The sequence below is a fragment of the Nicotiana attenuata genome, chromosome 9 (assembly GCF_001879085.1).
Source record: "Nicotiana attenuata strain UT chromosome 9, NIATTr2, whole genome shotgun sequence".
NCBI classification, from domain to species: Eukaryota; Viridiplantae; Streptophyta; class Magnoliopsida; order Solanales; family Solanaceae; genus Nicotiana; species Nicotiana attenuata.
Window position 1 is genome coordinate 6,855,928 of NC_031997.1, and position 22,589 is coordinate 6,878,516.

General features: G+C 35.4%; 2 protein-coding genes across 7 annotated transcripts in view; both read left to right on the forward strand.

Annotated features, from left to right (window-relative positions):
• Positions 1,163-5,118, forward strand: LOC109232735. Its single transcript, XM_019398475.1, has 3 exons — positions 1,163-2,017; positions 2,502-2,792; positions 4,901-5,118. Exons 1-2 carry the CDS (start codon positions 1,427-1,429, stop codon positions 2,772-2,774), a joined length of 864 nt encoding a protein of 287 aa, XP_019254020.1. The 5' UTR covers positions 1,163-1,426; the 3' UTR covers positions 2,775-2,792; positions 4,901-5,118.
• Positions 8,932-22,589, forward strand: part of LOC109232021 (inositol hexakisphosphate and diphosphoinositol-pentakisphosphate kinase 2-like) — a 25,343-nt gene continuing 11,685 nt past the window's right edge. Inside the window, exons 1-11 of one of the 6 annotated variants that reach the window (XM_019397652.1) lie at positions 8,932-9,182; positions 9,324-9,467; positions 9,610-9,669; positions 10,464-10,510; positions 10,766-10,849; positions 11,679-11,742; positions 13,314-13,467; positions 13,948-14,018; positions 14,770-14,874; positions 21,874-21,966; positions 22,338-22,412. In XM_019397652.1, coding sequence (XP_019253197.1) covers positions 9,405-9,467; positions 9,610-9,669; positions 10,464-10,510; positions 10,766-10,849; positions 11,679-11,742; positions 13,314-13,467; positions 13,948-14,018; positions 14,770-14,874; positions 21,874-21,966; positions 22,338-22,412 — 816 coding nt within the window. In that variant the 5' untranslated portion in view covers positions 8,932-9,182; positions 9,324-9,404. Of the gene's footprint in view, positions 9,183-9,222; positions 9,468-9,609; positions 9,670-10,463; positions 10,511-10,765; positions 10,850-11,678; positions 11,743-13,313; positions 13,468-13,847; positions 13,879-13,947; positions 14,019-14,769; positions 14,875-21,873; positions 21,967-22,337; positions 22,413-22,589 lie in introns of those variants that run through there. The other 5 variants (XM_019397651.1, XM_019397654.1, XM_019397655.1 and 2 more) reach the window with 5 other exon arrangements.

Sequence of the window (22,589 nt, forward strand, 5' to 3'; positions counted from 1 at the left end):
GAATTTTAATGGGAAACTTACAAAAATGTCCCATTTAAATTTCAAATTACCAACCTCTATTCATCAGTCATAAACTTACCAAAACTAGCCAAGCACATATAAAAATTGAAAAACTAAATAAATAAAGTTCTTTATCTCAAAGAATCACATGCAAAAATCTCCTTCCATATTTTTAAGCGTGATTAGCAACATTAGATGCAAGACGGAAAGGAAATTTCATGGATGAGGTAGCAAATAAGGTGATGAAATACAAAAAAAAATATAATATTTCAAAAATCTAAGCAAAAAAGGAACTTTTTTCAATGGGTATAGTTGAAATTCATTGAAACATATAGATAAGTAAATATACAAAATTTAAGGATGATTGGAGGTGATTTGGACTGATTTTGTATCAGAATTCGTAATTAAATCGAGTTCAAAAAAGTTCTTCTGCGACACATGTATCACGCATGTATCTCAGACACAGGTGTACATGGATATACATGTAATACATAATTGATACAAATATGATACATATGTGATACACAGTGTGATACGCATATTATTATTGTTTTCATGTTCGATTTTTACTTCGAATTTTCAATTCAAACCACCTCAAAACTTCACCAAATCATCCCAAAACTGAGATTCGAACTCTTTAAGATGTACCCAATCTATTCTAATAACACCCACTCAAAAAAAAAATTGACCTATTTTGCTACAATTAGCTAATTGGCTAATATTAGTAATATTTGGCTAATATTAGTAATATTTTATAGATTGGCCAATTTTTGTAATGAGCTACTTATAAATGGATATATCTGGTAATTTTCCATTAATAGTCACACAAAATTAAATGATATTTAACCTATATTGTATAGTATAATTTTTCAACGAAGGATGTTCGCTTGATCACCGCTATTGTGTTCATCCAACCGTAATCTTTGGTGGGAAGCTCCTTTCTATCCGTCCTTCATTTTCATCGCATGCCTTCAATAACCATTTTCAAATCTTTCTCCTGCTTGTCCTTATATATGATTCATTTATTAAATGTAACGTGGACAGAAAGGGACCAAAGGTTATTGATCAAGATGAAATCAAGATTAAAGATCGATTTTTTTAAGGAAGTAATTAAATAGTGATAGATCTATTATTTCTTGAAATCTCTTTTTATTCAAAATTGTAGTGTCTCCTCCCCTTTTCTTGGAATTTCATCCTTTCTCTCTATTCTTTACAAGATCCTAGGATGGAATTCTTTGAGAAAGCCAATCTGTTAGGCTAAAAATCCACCATGCAAAAATTGTAGATTAAAAGATGGACCTTCTTTTTAGGAGGTTGATTGGTGAATAGATTTGAAATTTACTGAAATTTTCTTTTGATTAAAATTATAGCATAATGTGTATCTGTCCTTAATTTTGGAATTTCATGCTCGTTATAGAATATTAGGATGGAATTCTTCGAGAAAGCAAAATCCGTCAGACTAAAAAGCCACCACGGGAAATTCTTACATGCCAATTCCAATCAAGAAACAGTGCACCAACATCGTCATGGAACTTCTAAGACTGCAAAATGGACAGTTGAATTTCCTGAAGGAATCAATAATAATGTTGTACGTTTGAATAGTTGTTATGGCAAATACCTAATGGCCACAGATGAACAATTTCTTCTTGGTGTAACGGGTCTTAAAGTTGTTCAAAGTTTGCCCAAAATTTTGGATTCCTCAATTGAATGGGAACCTGTTAAAGTTGGATCCTTGGTGAAACTCAAAACAAAATATGGGAAATTTTTAAGGGCAAATAGTGGATTACCCCCTTTTAGAAATTCTATTACACATGACATACCTTATAGACATCAAGATTGGATCTTATGGGAAGTAGATATTATTGAGTTACTGCCTGACGCGACAATAATAACAACTATACCTCAATCCCAATCAAATAAAGAGTTACTACTCGAACCGCAACCAGAATTATTATATGGTGATTTGAGCTCATCTTTTCGTCTTACATTCTCCAGGTCTTCCAAGATTCATAATCAGGTTAGTTTTCTATATAAAGCTAATGTCTAATATATTGATCACCATTTTCTTATGCCAAATGAAATGGGGTTAATTTCATGTCATCGAATTAAGGGTCTACTGCAAAGAAGTCGTAAAATTATATTTTGTAACCAGAAAATAAATTAACTATCCTTTTCGCTCAAATGAAAATTATTGGAAACTCAATTAAGCCAATGCTAAAAATTTACAACTAATTAAGCTGACACATGATAAGATAAGATTGTCAAATAAGTATTGTCACGTCACCAACACAAGAAACGCATTTACATGGCAACACCTATGTTATTACTTCCCCATTTCTCCCATTTTTACCCTAGTGTTATTCATATACATTTTTCCAATTTTTACCTCCATTTGGACTTGGCGTTAAAATTTATCAACATGTATAAGATAGAAGTTGAAAGTACTATGTGTCAATGACATTTGTGTATAGTATATATAATTTAAATTCATTAACGTGCAGTCAACATTTGATGCTGCCATGACGAAGCCCGAAGGTCGGCTGATCTATTATTATGTGGCAGATGAGAAGGGAACTGTGAATGATGAAGTGAAAGGACCTTCATTTCAGTTCAAAGGGAAAGGGCTAGAGGAACTGACTCAAAAGTTAGAGGAAGAAACAGGGCTCAAGAATATTACATTGTGTTTGCGCAACAAAATAAATGGGAATTTATGTCCTCTTAAGTTAGAATTACCACCCAACAATGCAACTATGCATGTTGTGGTAGTGCCTTAGCTTCATCTGCATCTAAAGGTTAGTACGCTCGACCTCATCTTAACATTTAACAATGTATTTTATTTATATATGTGTTCGAGGTGTTAAAAAAAATTACGTGCGCGATTAGTGTTGCATAAATTATGGATTTAACTTATAGATATTGATAATGCAAAGAGTTTAGTTACTTGTATCTTAAAATGTCTTGGCAGGATATCTATCTTATTGTATTCAAGTGACTGATTCCGCTTATAATAGATTAGTTACTTGTAGTTATTTTTTAGAAGACCTGATAGAATAAAAATTCTACACAGTAAATATATAAGGCGTAGTGGCTTCTTGGCCACTTAAACTTGTAGGGCTTTTAAAAGCCGATACATGAACTTGCACTTTTCTCATTTGAACACTCCAACTTGATGCAATGGATACTAATAAACACATTTGACAGTTGACTATGCTTATGTGGAAGCGGGACTGCTGACATGGCTAAATTGTGTGCAAATCACACTGCAAAGGCGCGTGTAATGTATTATTTTTATATAAAAAAATATGAGAATCAAAATAAAATATATTAAATGAGACCAAAAAGAAAAGAAAAAAGAGACATTTCCCTTTCCCCTTCTCTTTTTCCCTCCCTCCCACCTCTGTACGTAACTGTCACATACATAATTAAGATATCCTCATACCCTCGATCGACTTCAGTCACATACTCTCTTTTCTTTCACGTTCGCTCTAGGGTTCCCCAATTTCTATCTCTTTATTTTAGATTTCTTACTGTAATTCGTTTTGGTCAAGCTTCAATTCAATGCAATCAAGCTTAATAATACTTCAAATTATTATATACTTTGCTCTCTATATACTGGCACTTTTAATTTAGGTTTGGGAGGTAAAAAAAAGTAAAGAAGAAAGAGGGTAGTGGGCGATTGCAAATGCTAGAGATGACTTGTTAGAAGTTAAGTTTCGGTTGTTCGATGGATCAGACATGGATCCCAGATATTTGATTTGGGTCAATGATTTGTTAACGGATTTTTTCTTAGGGTTTTGGTTGATTTAAGAGTTAATCAATAAGATTTGACTGATAAAAGTAAAGCAAAGAAAGGAGTTTACCGGAGAGGTAGCCGACAGTGACGGAGACGCCGGAGATGGTGGTGAGACGGAGGTAATCGAGGGTGTTGAAATTGGCAACGGTCTTAGTAAAAGGTGGGTTTGGATCTATAACTGGGTATTCCGGCTTTGCCGATGCTGTTATGTCTGTGTTCATCTTCCCTATAGCAGCTGCTCTTTTGGCCAGTCGCCGGCGACGGGACACTGAGATGGTTTTTAATCGGAAAATGCAAGTGTCAGTAGTTGTATATGTTCGTCTTTGCTATAATTGCAGGTGACTAATTAAATCCCTAGATAACCTTGAGCTACATGTGTCAACGAAATGTAAATGAATGTATGATGTGGCTATACAAAATATTAAATTAAATCCATGTCAGCAGCAATTGAACAACACGCACCATTACAAGTGTTTATTAGTAGCTATTTTTTCAAGTAAATGTGTTCAAATGGGAAACCCAAGAGTTCATATATCGGCTTTACAAATGATGCAAGTTTAAGTGACCAGGAAGCCATGTCGCCAATATATAAAAATTAAATCCTTAATCTATTATAGCGGGTTAAAAATTAGTACCATTTTTAACTAACAGGTTATAAATTAATTATCTAGATATTAATCTATTATACTAGTACCTTTTTGCTCCTTGTTTAGAAGGTTTAGCTTCTGTTAGATCAATAAGAATATAGTAGTCCTCCAAATTCGAAAAGCATCTTTGTGACTGTTCAATTTAGGTCAAATTTGGCTTTTATATCATGCGTTTCAACTTATGTATATTGATAGTATAAAAAATAATTTAATCGCATATTAATTTCTTTAAAAGTTATCCTACTGCTACTAGACTCAATTGTAAAGTTACCTATGTTATAAGTCAATTTTAAAGTAATAGAGTATATAAATTCTTTACACGATCGAGCATAATCTCTTTCTATACCTGTAAGGCTGTATCTATTGATGTTCTTTTCTGTGGCTTTGTTAGCATGAGTTTTTATCCATGGTTTGTTAACAGTGAATAAAATGGGTTTTTTTTCTTTCTCTGAAACTGCAGCAAGAGAATAGCCAGATAGCAGGTATTCCCGGCGTCCAAATGGTCGGTGGTCAACAGTCTATTCATGAAATTTTGCCATTACACCCTATCATGCATGTGAATTCACGATATACTGAAACTGTAAATAATTTTTATTTTATCAGTATAATTTAACCTTTAACAAGTTACTAACTGTTTTTATCTAGTTACTTATTATGTGTATCATAAAGATTTACTTATAACTATCTTAGAAGATATTTGATACCTATTTTAGGGTAAGATTAATTTGGATTCGACCTGAAAAGTCTCATTTTGGGGGTAAAATACTCCCTATCAAAAACGACTTTATTTTTAGTATATGAAGTTCAAACCTTTGAAGGGGGGCCTTGGCGTAACTGGTAAAGTTGCTGCAACGTGACCAGGAGAACGGTTCAAGCCGTGAAAATAGCTTCTTGCATAATTGCAGGATAAAACTGCGTACAATAGACCTTTGTGGTCCAACCCTTCTCCGGTCTCCGCGTATAGCGGGAGTTTAGTGTACCGGGCTGCGGTTTGAAGCTCAAGCCTTTGATTATGAATAGAGGGGTACTTACCACCCACACCCCAACCGTCGGTGGTAATTATCTTATAAAACTTTCTAGTGTAAAGTAGGATATACACAACTACGTGTTATATGTCGCTTAAAATAGCTATACAGTATTAATATAGAGAGAGGGGTTAAACTTTACGCATTAGTAAATCAAACTTGAAAGCCATGAGAACATGTCTGGACGGGCCCCCACGAAAAGTTCCATCACTTTTTTTTTTTTTCCAGCAAAAGTTCCATCATTATAAAGAAGTGAATATGCGAAGTTTGTTCGACTAATTATGCGGTTTCACAGGCATTACGCTTAAAGGTTTCCGTCTTTTTTTTAAGGAATATAATTTTTTTAGTTTCGATTCTCATTGAAGTTCAGATTAATTCGAAATCGTTCTGTGTGAGTTTTATTAAAGAAGAAGCGCTTTTTATCAAATTTCTTTTATTTCTTTAACTCAAAACCTGTGATATTTAATTCGAGCAATCCTATATCCATCCTATCACATGCTTGATGGTGCGGGGATACATATATACATCTTTTGAAATAATAGAGGGATATACTTTATTGAAAGAAAAAGTAAAATAGGGATATACTTTGTATCATCTTATTTTGCGAAACCATGAATCAGCAAAAGAAACAAGGAGAGAGAAGAAAGACAGATGCATGATTTGCATTGTAGGAGTATGGATTTATGCTCATTGGTCAGTGCCTTAAAATTTGATCTTACTTATATCAGTTAATACTGCCGCTAGTCATATTATTTGTCCTTTTAAACTGATATTATTCTAAAATATTGAATGTTTTAGTAAAACAAAAGAAAATTTTATTTTTTCAAAATTCACTCTTAATATTTCAATTAGCTAAACGTTTATTTTGATATTAAAAATAGATTAAAAAAAAGTAATTATAAAAACTCTTATAATTAACGCTATCAAATATTTTTTGTTAAGGATCAAAAATGTGAACTAACGGATAATATAGAACAAAAGGTAGTAATTACATGACATTAAATAAAACAAAATAGTTAGTATGTTTTGGTGAAAAGAACATACTCCTTCCGTTTCAGTTTATGTGAACCTATTTCCATTTTAGTCCGTTCCAAAAATAATGACTCCTTTCTAAATTTGGAAACTATTTAGCTTAAACTTACAATTCTACCCTCAATGAGAAGCTTTTATAACCACACAAATACTCTGGACCCCTTTTTGACTTGTTTAGGACTACAAATTCCAAGAGTCTTCATTTTTCGTTAAACACCGTGCCCAGTCAAACAAATTCACATAAATTGGAACGGAGGAAATATATGTTTTGGTTAAAAGCTATAATTAAATAATGCAAATATCTTTAAAGTATCATGCTTATATCGTGTGCCAAAATGCATAAGGACACCTTTATAATCCATCACCTTTTTTCAAGTGAACAAAAAAGGACAGTCAAACTCTATGATATAGACAGTGACATGGACAAAGTAGCACTTATATATCTTTTTATAAGCTTTTTAAGGTCGATCCAAATGTCCAAAACTTTTCACGTCTTTTCTCAGTCTTTTTGTGATCACCTTCTAAATGTATATTCCAAGATCCTATCATCCTAATACCTCCAGCCAATGTATTGTGTTTGTCCATTATCCATGATTCACCAAATCACATTACTTTATCATAATTTAAAAATAATTGAAGTAAAAATATGCATATTAAATTAACCATAATTAAATAATAAAGAATATATACTCCTATAAAAGAAACATATCATATAATACTATTTGGTTTTGGGAAAGCAAATAACATAAATATAAGTACATACAGTGGACTCCAATTAGCTTGCAATTGAATAGTTGATTCAGAGAAACAATTGTGATTTTCTATTTTACTTAGATTTTAGCTTCATAAATTTTATTTAAGAAATTAATGAAATTATGTTTGATTATTCCCTCCGTTAAAAATAATAAACCTTTCACTATTTGGAAGTCAAACAAGGTTTTCTTTGACTACATTTTTTGGCAAAGTGTTTTTAAATATTTTTAATTATTAATTATTATGACTTATAATATTTTGATGTGGTTATTAAATATATAAATTTTATTTTAGAATATTTATGGAATTTATGTCCAAATTAACGTAAAAAATTAATTAATTTCACTCTCGTACTTCAAAAACATTCAAACAATTAAAAGGGAGAAAATATCTTTTTACGGATGAAAAATAGTATTTTAAACGACGGGAGTGTGAGGCAAAATATTTTACTTAACGTGGAGTGAAGCATAAGCTTTGAGACATGGGGCGGGCCATAAGCCCCATAAATCATAAAAAGTTTTAAGTTATAAATTAATAAAATAGCATAATAATAGTTCTCTATTGCAATGTTTTTTGGCGGTCGCTTTCTTTTGAAAAGAGAGGTTTCGCCCTTTCCAGTTCTTCTCCTCCATGCTTCAGTTGCCGAGTATGATTTTGTATAGTTTCAAAGTTTTAAGCTGGAGCCTCACGTCACGAATGGAACTGTTGTCTATTGTATAGGGCTATCTATACAGATGGATCTTATATATATATCGTTGAATGAAGTACCACATGCAACTTCTACGGATTGAGGTTATTCCCCGCTAGAATGGGCCAGGTAGGATGGGGGAGCGGTCGAACATGCAAAGGCGCAAGTCGAGCAAGGTATCTGAACTGAAATGTAAATTATATAAAGTACATTAAAAGTAATTAAGAAAATTATAAAATTAAAGAAACTAACAAAAATTAAAATATTTTTTTATTTTTTATAAATATAAATAATGCAATAGCGTAAAAAATTACTATAAGATAATAATCAACTATATCATCTTTAAAAAATATTATCAAACTACACAGACTACCTCTTTAAAAGCTAATAATCAATAAACTCCATCAATAGTGTAATTTTAAATATTACTCCACATGAAGAAATATAAAATTATTTTCAAATAGCAATACTAAAAGTTTGGTCATTTTGAGCGACATAAAACTAAAATATGAATACTTAGAGTAAGTAAAGATATAAATTTTAGTTATTCGAATGATATTCACTCTCTAATATTCTCAATTAGTAAATATGAATACTATAGCTCATTATTTTGAGTTGCTCTCACTTTTGATACTTTTATAGATAAATAGAACTTTAATCACTTATTTGTTAAAGAATTTTGAGTGTTAACCATGGTAATTAGGAAATTTGATGCATGCTTTGCGCTAGGAACTATTAGGCAAGCTCCGAGTGACGAGTATTATACGTGTTTCAGACATACAATCGAACAATTAAAGCTTAAACCTCACAAAAATAAGCCTCATACGTGAGTCTAAAGACGTTTTGATAATGCCCCGTCTTGGAGCAAACCTCAAACGAATCCCAAAAAAAATCTTTTAAAACATTGATGAATACAACAAGTAGGCTTCAATTCCGAATAAATTGGGGTGAATTCATCATAAAATTGGTAGTAAGTTTTATGTTGATTTTAGCCTAGGCAATATTTCCCGCAACCATGTAAAAAGTCATCTTTTAAATACGGAATTCCCAAGACAAAGTATTTTTGTCTACAGCTACGCGTGTCAAGCAGCCTTTCCGCCCGCAGACCGCAGTGCTCTTTCTGCTCTCGTGACTCCCTCTACTTCTATAAGCTGCTTCTTAATCCTACAACTTTTTTAGCAAGTAGCAAAAATCTCCATTTTTTCTCCTTTCCGTTACAACTTCCGCGATTCTTACGGTTTATAGTTACACTTTTACTTATTTTATGCTATATTTTCATTCATTTTCCTTATTTTTCCCTTTCCTTCTATCTATCATACGTGTGCTTTTCGTACATGGAATGTGTATAATGACTGTTTGGATTTGCCAATTTTTTCTTTTTTCAGAGCAGTGAAAATAAGAGATTTAAAAGCATGTTCGAAGCTTTTCATCCGTAAAAGAGAGAAATAGAGAGGGAAAAAAGAGAGATGGAAAAGAAGATAAAGATAGGTGTTTGTGTAATGGAAAAGAAGGTGAAATGCGGCCCGGAGGTTCTGTTCCTTTAATTTATTTAAATTCATTTTCGCCCAGAGCGCATGCAAAATTACCACTGCTATTTTTTTTAGCATATTACAAACTATTTTCACTCCTAATGATATTTTTTTCTTCCAATTGTTGAATTTTGATTTTTAGGTATTTTCAGCTCCCATGGGACAGATACTTGATAGATTACAATCGTTTGGTGAATTTGAGGTAATTCATTCACTGCAAACGATCTCGCCACCTTTTTAACTTTGTTTGCTTAACCCGTAAATTATTCCGTCTCCTGAAAATTGTGAAAAAGAAAAAGCACCGGCAGTGAGTAAAGCAGAGTGTTCTGCCAGTGGAATTGTTGAATTGTGCCTTAGTGTTATTTCAAGCTTTGGACTATCAGATAGGGGACATTTTTTTTTTAATTTTGTGACGGTAGTGTTCGGGCCCGTTCACATGCATCTTGACTGATTACCTGTTAGGACTATTAGATAGGTGACTCATTTATTTATTTATTTATTTATGACAGTGGTGTTCCGGCTAGCAACACCACTATTGGATAACTCTATCCACCAAGGATTAGATCGATTAGATAAATGGGAAGAAATTACCTAGTGTTTTTTTTGCCTTTGATGGGATTTCAACTTGAGACCTCATGGTTCTCCTCCTACTTAACTAGGCCATACCCTTGGGCGGACACTTCTATTTACTTATATCTAGAACACATTAGCTCACTTGCACGTCTAATTTTATTTTTCTTAGACCAAGTAAGTGAAATTTTTTTGTCTGAGTGGTGATGGTGAGAGTTGAAGTAAAGATCTCTACCTACTAATTTACCATGTTAAATTGTGTGAACCATTCATTCTGAAAACTTTAGAGAGGTAGGGATGGGACGATTTTATTCATTTATGTCTACAAAAGGAAGTATTTAAAACAATTGTTTTACTAATTTTGCTGGTTTTGTTGTTTATTGTTAAGATTTATTCGTTTTTCTGATAAGATGTATAAACTTGCAGGTCGTACATTTTGGGGACAAAGTTATTCTCGAGGATCCAATCGAGAGGTACTTATTCCAGAATCAACTCTTGACTTCAATTGCTAGTATACTACTTCAATTTATACTATAATATTTCTGTTTGCTGATGCATGAGTTTAATTCTTAAAGAACAGTTTGTCTTTCTAATCAGCCATTACCACTAACTTGCAAATCTCTTCAACCTTATGTTTTATAGGCTTTGTTCTTACATGTAACTGAGAGCAATACTTTTCACTATATACTCTACACAATATTGATTTGGTGAATATATCATGTTTGCAGCTGGCCGGTATGTGATTGCTTGATTGCCTTCCATTCCAGCGGATATCCTTTGGAGAAGGTTGAAGAATATGCTGCATTGAGAAAGTAAGTAGATGAAACCCTTTTATCATGCTTTCATGACGTGTTCAAAAGTCATGCCTATAATTAAAGGTGTATAAAAAGTCATAAGAAATTGGTGGTTCACACATTGAAACAACGAGTTTTTGTTTTCCGATGTCATACAAACTGTTAAACTCCTTTCTTTTGCCTCGTCAACTTTGATAAAGCATACTATGCTGATGTGTAGTTGTTTGCAATTGATTTTTTCGTTTAATCTGCATGTGAAAAAGATTAGGAAAGATTGTTGTTTTGGCAAGGTGCAAAGGTTTGGTAGCAGATTTGTAGTTTGTGAAGACAAGTGAATGCAACTAGAAGATGACACACTTGTTGCTTTTATCTTTCCAGATATAGTTTTGATGTTCTTCCTCTTTTTCTCTCTCCCTCTCCGACTTCCTTCTGTGCCATGACGATGCACCGTGTCTATCCTCTGTTTTTTTCCTGTGTATCTTTTGGTGATCTTTCACTAATTTGTCTTGGTTGGAAATATACAATTTCTTACCACTACCCCATAAGTACTTAAAGTTATGGCATTGTAATGATGATAACAGCTGTCTGGGCATATAGCACTTGTCTAGACCAGGTCTTAAGACCAAAAAATCTGGTAGCATTAAGTATGCGAAGTTCCGAAGTATATTCCTCTGCTTTCTTAAGACTAGGAGGTGAGTGCTTGGCATATAACGAGAACCTCTTCTTTTATTTCTCTTTGTTGTTTTTCCATTGAAATTATTGAGGAAATGACTTTAACCAATTCTTGAAACTCTGTCATTACTGTTTTCTACATTCTTATGATGATATATCGACTCCTCTGTCTTAGGCCTTTCCTTGTGAATGAATTGGAGCCGCAACACCTTCTTCATGATCGCAGAAAAGTGTATGAGGTTTGCACCAGTTATGTTTTTTCTTGTTGTGATGTTCAGGCCCAAGGAAAAGGGGAAACAGCTTATATTTTTGAAGATTAAATTGACGTTGACTTGTCCGTCTAAAAGTGTTTTCTTGTTAAGCGTATTTATCAACAAAAAACTGCACTAATTGATTGCTATGCGTCCTTTAGCTGTCTATCTGAACTCTGAAGGTTATTCACATGCTTTGTAGCAACATGATTCCTTGCTAAATAAATATATTAGAGTGAAATGCTAATAGTCATTCATTCAAAGCAAATTGGATTCCTAATGTAATGCAGACATAGGGTGAAGAAATTAATTACATCAACTTTTTTACCAGATCATAATTCTCAGCTGTCCACTTCTTCAACGAGTTCTCTGGTTGCAGACTCACAATTGTATTTGCACGCTGCCATTTTTGGTTGTAAAATTGTTTTATTTTTCTTTGAGGGTGTGAGTACAAATACATTCGCTGTTGGCTTACATCCAAAACACTGTTATACACTTAAAGTTGTGCTTTATGTATTTACCCCTTTATACTCCTCAACATGTTTGCCGAGTAGGTTTGAATAACCTGTTCAAGATATAATATGATCGTGCTTCAGCATTATTGAGGGTCAGAGTAGGATATTGCCAATTTCAGCATGATCATATTTTAGTCCTGAGCAGTGCCAGTGTCAGTAACATTAATACTTACGCCAATAAACTTCAGAAAGATCATTTTCCACTTCACTTATGTTCTAAGAATAAATATATATTTTCCTCCTTTTCCTGTAGCTCTGTTTGTGATTGAAACATTCTTTCTGGTAAGGTAAGTAATTTTATTGATAACGGGAAAATCTCACGTATACAAGCAATAAAGCAAAAAGTAGGTAATCTATAACTTGTGATGGGAACTTCTTTATCAAGATATGTATCAGATTTAAAAGAAAACTCAGGCACCATTTTCCCATAAGCATTATGAATATGTAAGTTGATTACCTTTTGGATACATTCAACTGTTTATTTTCAACACAACTACACCTCAAAAGTTGGGGTCTAAATTATTCATTTCCTCTATTTGGACCAATTTTATTTTAACATGAAAAAATGAAAAAAAAGGTTAGAACATAGATTTGGTAGAATCTTCTGCAAAACCATCTGAATATCCCTTTGAACTCTTTCCACATTACGAGGAAGAATAGGAATGGCTTACAAGTAAAAAAGATAAAAAAAAGAACAAGGAAAATTTAGGAATGATATTTAATTGGTTAACAGGATTAGTTGGCTTTTTCAAGTATTGCCAATCCAAGCTTTCTGCTAAATATTCAGACAAGCTTTCTCCCAACTTCAACTTCAAATTATTTTGTTGAACTTCAACTTCAAAGTTGTCAAGACAGCTTATTGACCTCTCCACTTCAGACTTTTTGGCCTTCATCTTCCTGTTGAGAACCCTTCCCTCCTTCTGTGAGGGACTTATCAATGTAAAAACTAATCTTGTATAACATCAGTATCTTCTTGCTTTTGTATTTCCATAAAAAAGAAATTATTTAGACACTTTTCATTTTTGTTTTGCTCTATGGTTTCAGCATCTTGAGATGTTTGGAATCTCGGTTCCAAGATATGCTTGCGTTAATAGAGAAGTGCCTTATCAACAACTGGATTATTTTGTTGAAGAAGATGACTTTGTTGAAGTTCATGGGAATCGCTTTTGCAAACCTTTTGTGGAAAAGCCTGTTAATGGTGAGTTTTCCTGCCTTCCCATCTTTGTGAGGTTTCTATAAATATGTGCTCTTGTTTTTTTTTTCTCTATTCGGTTAGCTTCTTACTATGTTGTTTGCATTATAACTACAATATATGGCTTCAATAGACTGCAATATGTCAAAAGGCAAGACGCACATTTTTGTGTTCCTTGCGAAATTTGCTAAATAAATGACCACCTGATGCTATCTAAATACTGGGATACACATGGATGCCTCTTGGCTAAGTTTTGCTTTGATGAGAAACCAAAATGGTACTATATTAGGTTATGACTGCTAAATGGAGTTTGAAAAGTTTAGTTGGCTTTGCACTTGGACCTAAAGTTTATTGCTTATATCTTATGATTGCTGTTACTAATGCAGGTTTTCTAACTCTGAGAATTTGCTTTTGAAGGTGCTGCATTTCTGATATTATGCAAATACCATTTTCACTGGCTTATTCAGTCTCTCATTGTTTGAGTAGGTGATGATCACAGAATAATGATATATTACCCTAGTTCAGCAGGCGGCGGAATGAAGGAACTGTTCCGAAAGGTGAAAATTATAAATGACATATTGTTTGAGCAAAGATTTGGAATTGCTTTCATAGACACGTATTTATTTGACCAGCTTCCTTTTGCGTCTGAGACTGCAGCTGCTCTGCTTGTGGATATTCTTGCAAATGATCTTGTATTATAATCCACTATGTCTTGTATAGAAACCCGCGATGGGTGATTGAGAATGATTTCAATGATCTGTGGTGATCCAGTGACTTTTATCTTTAGCTGTGTCATGGATACAATTATTTTACAGATAGATTTTAAAAGCTGTAGAGAGAAATATAGACATTTGGCTAGGAGAGAGTTGCATTTGTCTGCTCAGATACTTCCATTATACATTGCCAGGGCAATAATTCCGGAGAAGGATTCCATATGTTCCTTAACTTCAATCCTTCGTCCAACATCCGTGATGATACTTAAAAGATCATTACTTTCGGTATGATAGTCTCAAGTGTTATTTCAGTTCCTGCTTCTCCTTGGGCTTCATAGACTACTGGCAATTTCTCTAGGTGTCTACTTGTGACATTTCCTTTATAATGGAAAGTATGAGAGCAAAATGTGTTAAACCTGCAGCGAGCATCCTTATTCATAGCTTTCAAAAGCATTGCAACTTCTAACAATTGAAGTTCACTTATTAAGTCATCCATATATCTTTGCTTCTGCCACTTTTTACATTTATTTGTTGGATTTAGATATGACGAGCATCAAAGTTGATAGTATGTGCTTAACTTCTTTCTTTCTTTCAGGTTGGTAATCGGTCAAGTGAGTTCCATCCAGAAGTTAGAAGAGTGAGACGTGAAGGATCCTACATATACGAGGAGTTCATGCCTACTGGAGGAACAGATGTTAAGGTCCGTAAGTTTATACTTCAGTATCTATGAGTGAATGAGATTAACTGTTATTGGCAATTAAACTTGATTTTCTTTTTCTGGTGGGGAGCATATCTCAGGTATTGCTATGTCTGGCATAAATACATCAAATGTGGGTCCAAAATTTTAAAATTATTTTTATTAGATAATAGATACAGCGAGGAGAAAGTGTAATTACATTAAACATTGATGCAATACATGACTGGGAATCAAGATACAATATATTCAGGAACTAGTTCAAAAAAGTATGTATTGGAATGATTATCAGTTAACAGTACTTTATCAGTACTTGAAATTATGGCACACTTGATCCATGAATATACATTTAATAAGAATTGTTAGTTATTTCATTTTAAATGTAAGTTGTAAAAATTTAGAGTGAAATAATTTCTAAAACTTCTTGAAGAAAAATAAGAAAGCTGAGATAATGAGCTAAAAAGTAGGAGAATAGAGTGTAGCGACAAGACTAATAAGTAAAAATTTAGGTGAAATTTTTGGTTTAGATATTTAGAGGATACAGAGAAACAAAGGAAGTTAGTAATTTTTTGGGCAGGCCTCTTTTAATGGTAAAGATAAGTTATATCTTGCTCCTCTTCTTTTCGAATTCATTCTTGAATATCTAATTTGTATGCACACACAAAAAAAAAAAAAGAGCAAGGGGAGGGAGGGAGCAGTTAAATGCTAACCAAAGAAAAATTTTGGAGAGCTAAATGCAAGTCCAATAATTGCCTCAGGGAGTGTCCATCATGGAGATAGTGACTTTCCCAAATTTCCATGCTTCCTTAAATATGTTCTTAGCTTTCCCTGCTTTTATCTCTTTTGACTCTGTTAGAATAGTTATGTGAATATATGTAATTAGTCCTAGTCCCCTACGTAATAGGAGTAGGTTATGTGTTATGTATACATATAAATAGGGCTCATCGTAACATAGAATAATAAGCACTAATATTTTCTCCCGTGCTTTCTCACATGGTATCCGAGCATTAGCGAGAAAAGATCGTTGTGCGTCATTCCGTCGACATCCGGGAAGAAAGAACTAAGTCATCGTGCAATTTTTCGTTGACTTAAGTGACTGGTTCGCATCATCTCACGTTTGGTGAGTGTTGTGCACAAACCAACACCATCATTAGACTCAGAAAACTCCAGCGACCAAACCCCATTAAGATTCTCCAGTAACAGACGCCCCACGCACCTCCATGCACCATCCAGATCTGTGATTCCGTCGGTGCGTCTGTCCGACGCGCCGGCGTGCTTCTCTGGCCATTTTTTGGCCGAGCTTCTTCATGACAGCCTGTTCGCACAGAAATTCCGAGTCCACCCGTACTCTTTCCGACTTCCGACAACTTTGGAACTTTACGGCAAGCTACAGTGTTTTCTGGCATAAAATAGTGTTCTTTTCTCCGCTGTGAATAGTGTTTTCGCAGATATTTCTTCAGTTTTCTTGGAGTTACTGATTTCCACTATTTCAAGTTAACCCTACAACTTTTAGTCAAGAATTTGAGAAATTAATTGTAGCGACATGGGATCCCATGCTATGAATAGTTGGATGGTTTCTCTACCGGATTGTATTGAGTTCCTTCAGCACAAAGCATGTAAACAGACATCTTTGGCGACAACTTCCGTTGTTCAAACATGTAATAGCGTGACTTGTGTCTCCTAATCTTCATCCTCCGATTCTTGGGTCATTGATTCAGGTGCATCTGATCATATTTCTGGTAACAAATCTCTTTTCACTAGTATTTATATTCTCAATCTCTTCCAACAGTCACAGTGGCCAATGGGTCTCAAACCATGGCAACTGCAATAGGTCAAGCAAGTCCACTTCCTTCCTTACCTTTAGACTCAGTTATTTATAATCCCAGTAGTCCTTTTAATCTAAAAGTCATTAGGCGCTTAGCCAAATCACTTAAATACGCTGTTTTATTTCTTGATGACCTTGTTTTTATACAGGAACACAGTACGGGGCGGGTCATTGGTACCGGGCGTGAATCAACTGGACTTTATTGCCTTATCCTTGCTAAATCACATTGATAGAAACCAGAAGTAGATAACAGAATAAATAGAACAAAGAAGTTAATATTATTGGCAATAGTTTGTGCAAGAATCTTAAACACAACTACACCAATAAAGTTGTCCGTATGGAGAGGACAATGCTCCAGAATAAAGTAGTTTTGATTCTGATAATGATACCTAGACATACAGGATCGATTACTTATATAATAGGATGACCATAACTATTGCATAACCTATTGGGATAAAGATAAATAACTTCTAATAACCATAATAAAACTGCTAAACAAATAACTTCTAATAACTGAAAGCTCCAGGAATTATCTTCTCCTAAATTTCTTTGCTTTTTCTGGAAGATACGTGGCTTATCAGTACACCCCTCCTGGAAAGACGACTTGTCCTCAAGGCGAAGTTCGAGAAATTGTGCCCACATAAGTAGGTAACATGTCATTTTTGTTGTTATCTTTCACAATCTGTGTGTCTCTCTCTTCTTGCATCAACTCCAGATAAGCAGAAGTCGCAGGTTTGCCGCGATGACCAGGTGGCTAAACTTTTCTCCACAACGATAGCAAAGGCCTTTGCCTCGCCGAATTTGTTGTTCAGGAGTCAACGGGCGAGTGTTTGGAAGTGATGGTGGTTGAAAAGGACGTGTAACTGGCTGGCGGGATGACAGAAAATCGAAGGATTCTCGAGCCACTGGAGATGATGTCCCAACCGAAAGAGATCGTGATACAGAAGGCAAACTAGGTGGCTTACTGGACTGACTAGGTCCCTCTTTTCCTTCATATTCTAAAGCCAGGCTCATTGCCTTGTACACAAATCGAGGTTTGTGAATCCTAACGTCCACGCGAAGGTCTTCTTTCAACCCACTAAGGAAAACTCCAAGCAAACAGTGTTCTGGCCAATTTTGCACACGCGCTGCTCGTTTTGCAAATTCTTGCCTATACTCAAACACTGTTCCAGTTTGTTGGATATCACAGAGATGTCCATCAGGGTTTTGAAACTCAGCAGGCTCGTAATTTTCTTGCATTACTTTCACCAATTCGTCCCAATAGTAAATGGTTCGCTCGCTGTTGATCCGAGCAAAAAGATCTAGTGCATCTCCTTCCAAGTACATCGAAGCCACATGAACCTTGCATTCCTCAGAAGTTTGATAGTACTGTAAATACTTCTCTGCTTTTAAAATCTAGCCTTTAGGATCTCCTCCCTCATACTTTGGAAATCCATCTTTGTGTGTGAGCGCCAAAAAGTTTCTCGATGCCAAGTGCTGTTAACCTCACCCTCTTCTGGTGTGGCTTTACCTTTCCCTTTATTGCTGTGATCTCCGCTGAGTTGTGCTTTTAATGCTGCCACATCAGCGGCTAAAGCATCCATGGCTTCCAATTTCACTACTATAGTCGTCAATTGTTGGGAAATCGGGTCAATAGTAGGAATGGTTGGTTCTCTGTGGGAAGCGTTGGTCCGTGTGTTCACCATGGCAGATCTTACTACTCTGATACCAATGATAGATACCAGAAGTAGATAACAGAATAAGTAGAACGAAGAAGTTAATATTATTGGCAATAGTTTGTGCAAGAATCTTAAACACAACTACACTAATAAAGTTGTCCGTATGGAGAGGACAATGTTCCAGAATAAAGTAGTTTTGATTGTGATAATGATACCTAGACATTACAGGATCTATTACTTATATAATAGGATGACCATAACTACTGCATAACCTATTGGGATAAAGATAAATAACTTCTAATAACCATAATAAAACTGCTAACAAATAACTTCTAATAAACTTCTAATAACCGAAAGTTCCAGGAATTATCTTCTCCTAAATTTCTTTGCTTTTTCTGGAAGATACGTGGCTTATCACACATGGACTTACATCTTGTCTTCCTTCAACAACTTGTCCTGTTACTGATTCACCAGATTTATTACATAAACGGTTGGGACATCCCAGTTTGTCAAAACTTCATAAAATGGTACTTGGTTTATCTCACTTGTCCACTTTAGAGTGTGAGTCATATCAGCTCGATAAGCATACTCGCTCCTATTTCCCTCGGCGTCTCAATAATCGAGCGGAGTCACCTTTCACTTTAGACCATTCAGATGTTTGGGGTCCTAGTCAGGTCAGTTCTACCTTGGAATTCCGCTACTTTGTCAGTTTCATTGATGATTATTCCAGGTGGACTTGGATATTTTTTGATGAAAAATCGGTCTGAGTTGTTTTCTATTTTCCAGACCTTCCATGCTGAAATTCAAAATCAATTTGGGGTTTCCATCTTCACATTTCGTAGTGATAATGCCCTAGAGTATTTGTCTTCCCCATTTCAACAGTTTATGAACTCTCATGGAATAATTCATCAAACATCTTGTGCATACACGTCTCAACAAAATGGGGTAGTTGAGAGAAAGAATAGACATCTCGTTGAGGCTGTTTGCACACTTCTCATTGAGGCTCATGTTCCGTTGCGTTTTTGGGGCGATGCAGTTCTCACAGCTTGTTATTTGATTAATCGGATGCCTTCATCTCCCATCTAGAATCAGATTTCGAATTCAATATTGTTTCCCCAATCACCCTTATACTCTCTTCCCCCTCGTGTTTTTGGGATCACATGTTTCTTTCATAACTTAGTCTCTGGAAAAGATAAGTTAGCTCCTCGTGCTCTCAAGTGTGTTTACCTTGGTTATTCTCGTGTTCATAAGGGATAATTTTGTTACTCACTTGATCTTCATAGGTACCTTTCAGCTAATGTTCACATTTTTTGAGTCTAGACCTTACTTTACCTCTTCTGACCACCTTGATATATCTGAGGTCTTACCTATACCGACTTTTGAAGAGTTTACTATAGCTCCTCCTACGCCCCCAGTCGCAGAGGTCTTACCCATACCAGCCGTTGAGGAGTCTAGTATTACTCCTCCTAGATCCCCAACCACAAGAACACCACTCCTGACTTATCATCATCGTCCGCGCCCAGCATCAATTCCAGTTGATTCACGTCCTGCACTTGACCCTGCTCCTACTGCGGGCTTGTCTCCTTCTAGTCAACCGATTGCACTTCGAAAAGGTATAAGAACCACACATAATCCTAATCCCCATTATGTCGGTTTAAGTTATCATCGCCTGTCATCGCCCCATTATGCTTTTGTATCTTCTTTGTCCTCTGTTTCCATCCCTAAGTATACAGGTGGCACTGTCTCATCCAGGATGGCGATAGGCTATGATTGACGAGATGTCTGCTTTACATACGAGTGGTACTTGGGAGCTTGTTCCTCTTCCTTCAGGTAAATCTACTGTTGGGTATCGTTGGGTTTATGCCGTCAAAGTTGGTCCGGATGGTCAAGTTGATAGACTTAAGCCCCGTCTTGTTGCCAAAGGATATACTTGATATTTAGGTTCGACTATAGTGATACTTACTCGCCCGTGGCTAAAATAGCATCAGTCCGACTTTTTCTATCCATGGCTGCTGTTCGCCATTGTTGGACATTAAGAGTGCTTTTCTTCACAGTGTCCTTGAGGATGAAGTTTATACGGAGCAACCACCTGGTTTTGTTGCTCAGGGGGAGTTTAGTGACCTTGTATGTCGCTTGCGCCGGTCACTTTATGGTCTAAAGCAGTCTCCTAGAGCTTGGTTTGGTAAGTTTAACACAGTTATCCAGGAGTTTGGCATGACTCGTACTGAAACCGATCACTCTATGTTTTATCGGTATTCTGCTTCAAATCTCTGTATTTATCTGGTCGTTTATGTTGACGATATTGTTATTAGCGGCAATGATCAGGGTGGTATTACTAAGTTGAAGCAACATCTCTTTCGGCACTTTCAGACTAAGGATCTGAGCAGATTAAAGTATTTTCTGGATATTGAGGTTGCTCAGTCTAGCTCAGGTATTATGATCTCACAACGGAAGTATGCCTTAGACATTCTAGGGGAGACATAAATGACAGTTTGGAGACCTGTTGACATTTCGATGGATCCGAATTTTAAACTTCTGCGAGGACAGGAGGAGCCTCTTAACGATCCTGCAAGATATAGATGGCTGGTTGGTATATTAAATTACCTCACGGTGACTAGACCTGACATTTCTTTTCCTGGGAGTGCTGTGAGTCAGTTTATGGATTCTCCCTGTGATAGTCATTGCGATGTAGTTGTCCGCATTCTTCGGTATATAAAATCAGCTCCAGGCAAATGTTTATTGTTTGAGGATCGAGGCCATGAGTAGATCGTTGGATACTCGGATGCTGATTGGGCAGGATCAACTTTTGATAGACGTTCTACGTCTGGATATTGTTTCTTAGTAGGAGGTAATTTGGTGTCTTGGAAGAGCAAGAAACAAAATGTGGTTGCTCGGTCTAGTGTAGAAGCAGAATATCGAGCAATGGCTATGGCGACATTTGAGCTAATGTGGATCAAATAGTTACTCAAGGAGTTGAAATTTGGTGAGATCAGCCAGATGGAACTTGTGTGTGATAATCAAGCTGCTCTTTATATTGCATCAAATCCAGTTTTCCATGAGAGAACTAAACACATTGAGATTGACTGTCACTTTGTCAGAGAAAAGATACTCTGGGGAGATATTGCTACAAAGTTTGTGAAGTCGAATGATCAACTTGCAGTTATTTTCACCCGATCCCTCACTGGTCCTCGTATTAGCTACATATGTAACAAGCTCGGTACATATGATTTATATGCACCAGCTTGAGGGGGAGTGTTAGAATAGTTATGTGAATATATGTAATTAGTCCTAGTGTAATAGGAGTAGGTTATTTGTGATGTATACATATAAGTAGGGGTCATTGTAACATAGAATAATAAGCACTTATATTTTCTCTCGCGTTTTCTCACCGACTCATAAGGGATCTCCATTATGTTGAAAAATCCATGCTTTAAAATCCTTTTGCATGGCCTCAGAATTGTATAACTTTGCCTGTGATGTATTCATGCCTTTGAGCTTCTTTTTTTTTTTATATTTACATAGGTGTATACTGTTGGCCCAGAATATGCACATGCAGAGGCAAGAAAATCTCCTGTTGTTGATGGAGTTGTGATGAGAAATCCTGATGGAAAAGAAGTTAGTAATTTCTTTAACATATCCTCGACGTCTTTGAAGTCCGTTTTTTCTCCCTTTCCTGTTTTTGTCATATCCTGAGGCCTATTGTCGAAGAAAAAAGAGGGGGGAAAGGGAAAATAATGGTGATATCATCTTCTTCTTTACTGTTTGGTGTAGTCACTGTGTTGCACTTGGCTCAGGAGACAATTAGTTTTAATAAAATAATAATTTATTGATGTCGGGAATCTCCCTGTATACAAGGCTCAGGAGACAAACTTATATCCCACTAAAAGCTCCTTAATATAAATAAATTGGTGAAGTCTGATCTTTTCCTCTAGCAGCTGATATGTGCATTTTTTTGGCTAAATGTTCAAAGTTGCTTCATTTGGTAGGTCCGGTATCCTGTTCTATTAACCCCTGCAGAGAAGCAAATGGCAAGAGAAGTTTGCATAGCTTTCAGGCAAGCAGTAAGTCACTTAAGTCTCAAAATATTTGTCTACAACATTTGGAAATATGAGTTTTCTTGATCTTAATAAGTATGGTGAAAGCTATTGCAGCTAGTTTAGGTATTTGCGTCCTCATCTTTTGCTTTTTATAGGTTTATTTCAGTGCCTGCTCTCTTTCTCTCTCTCCCTCTATATATA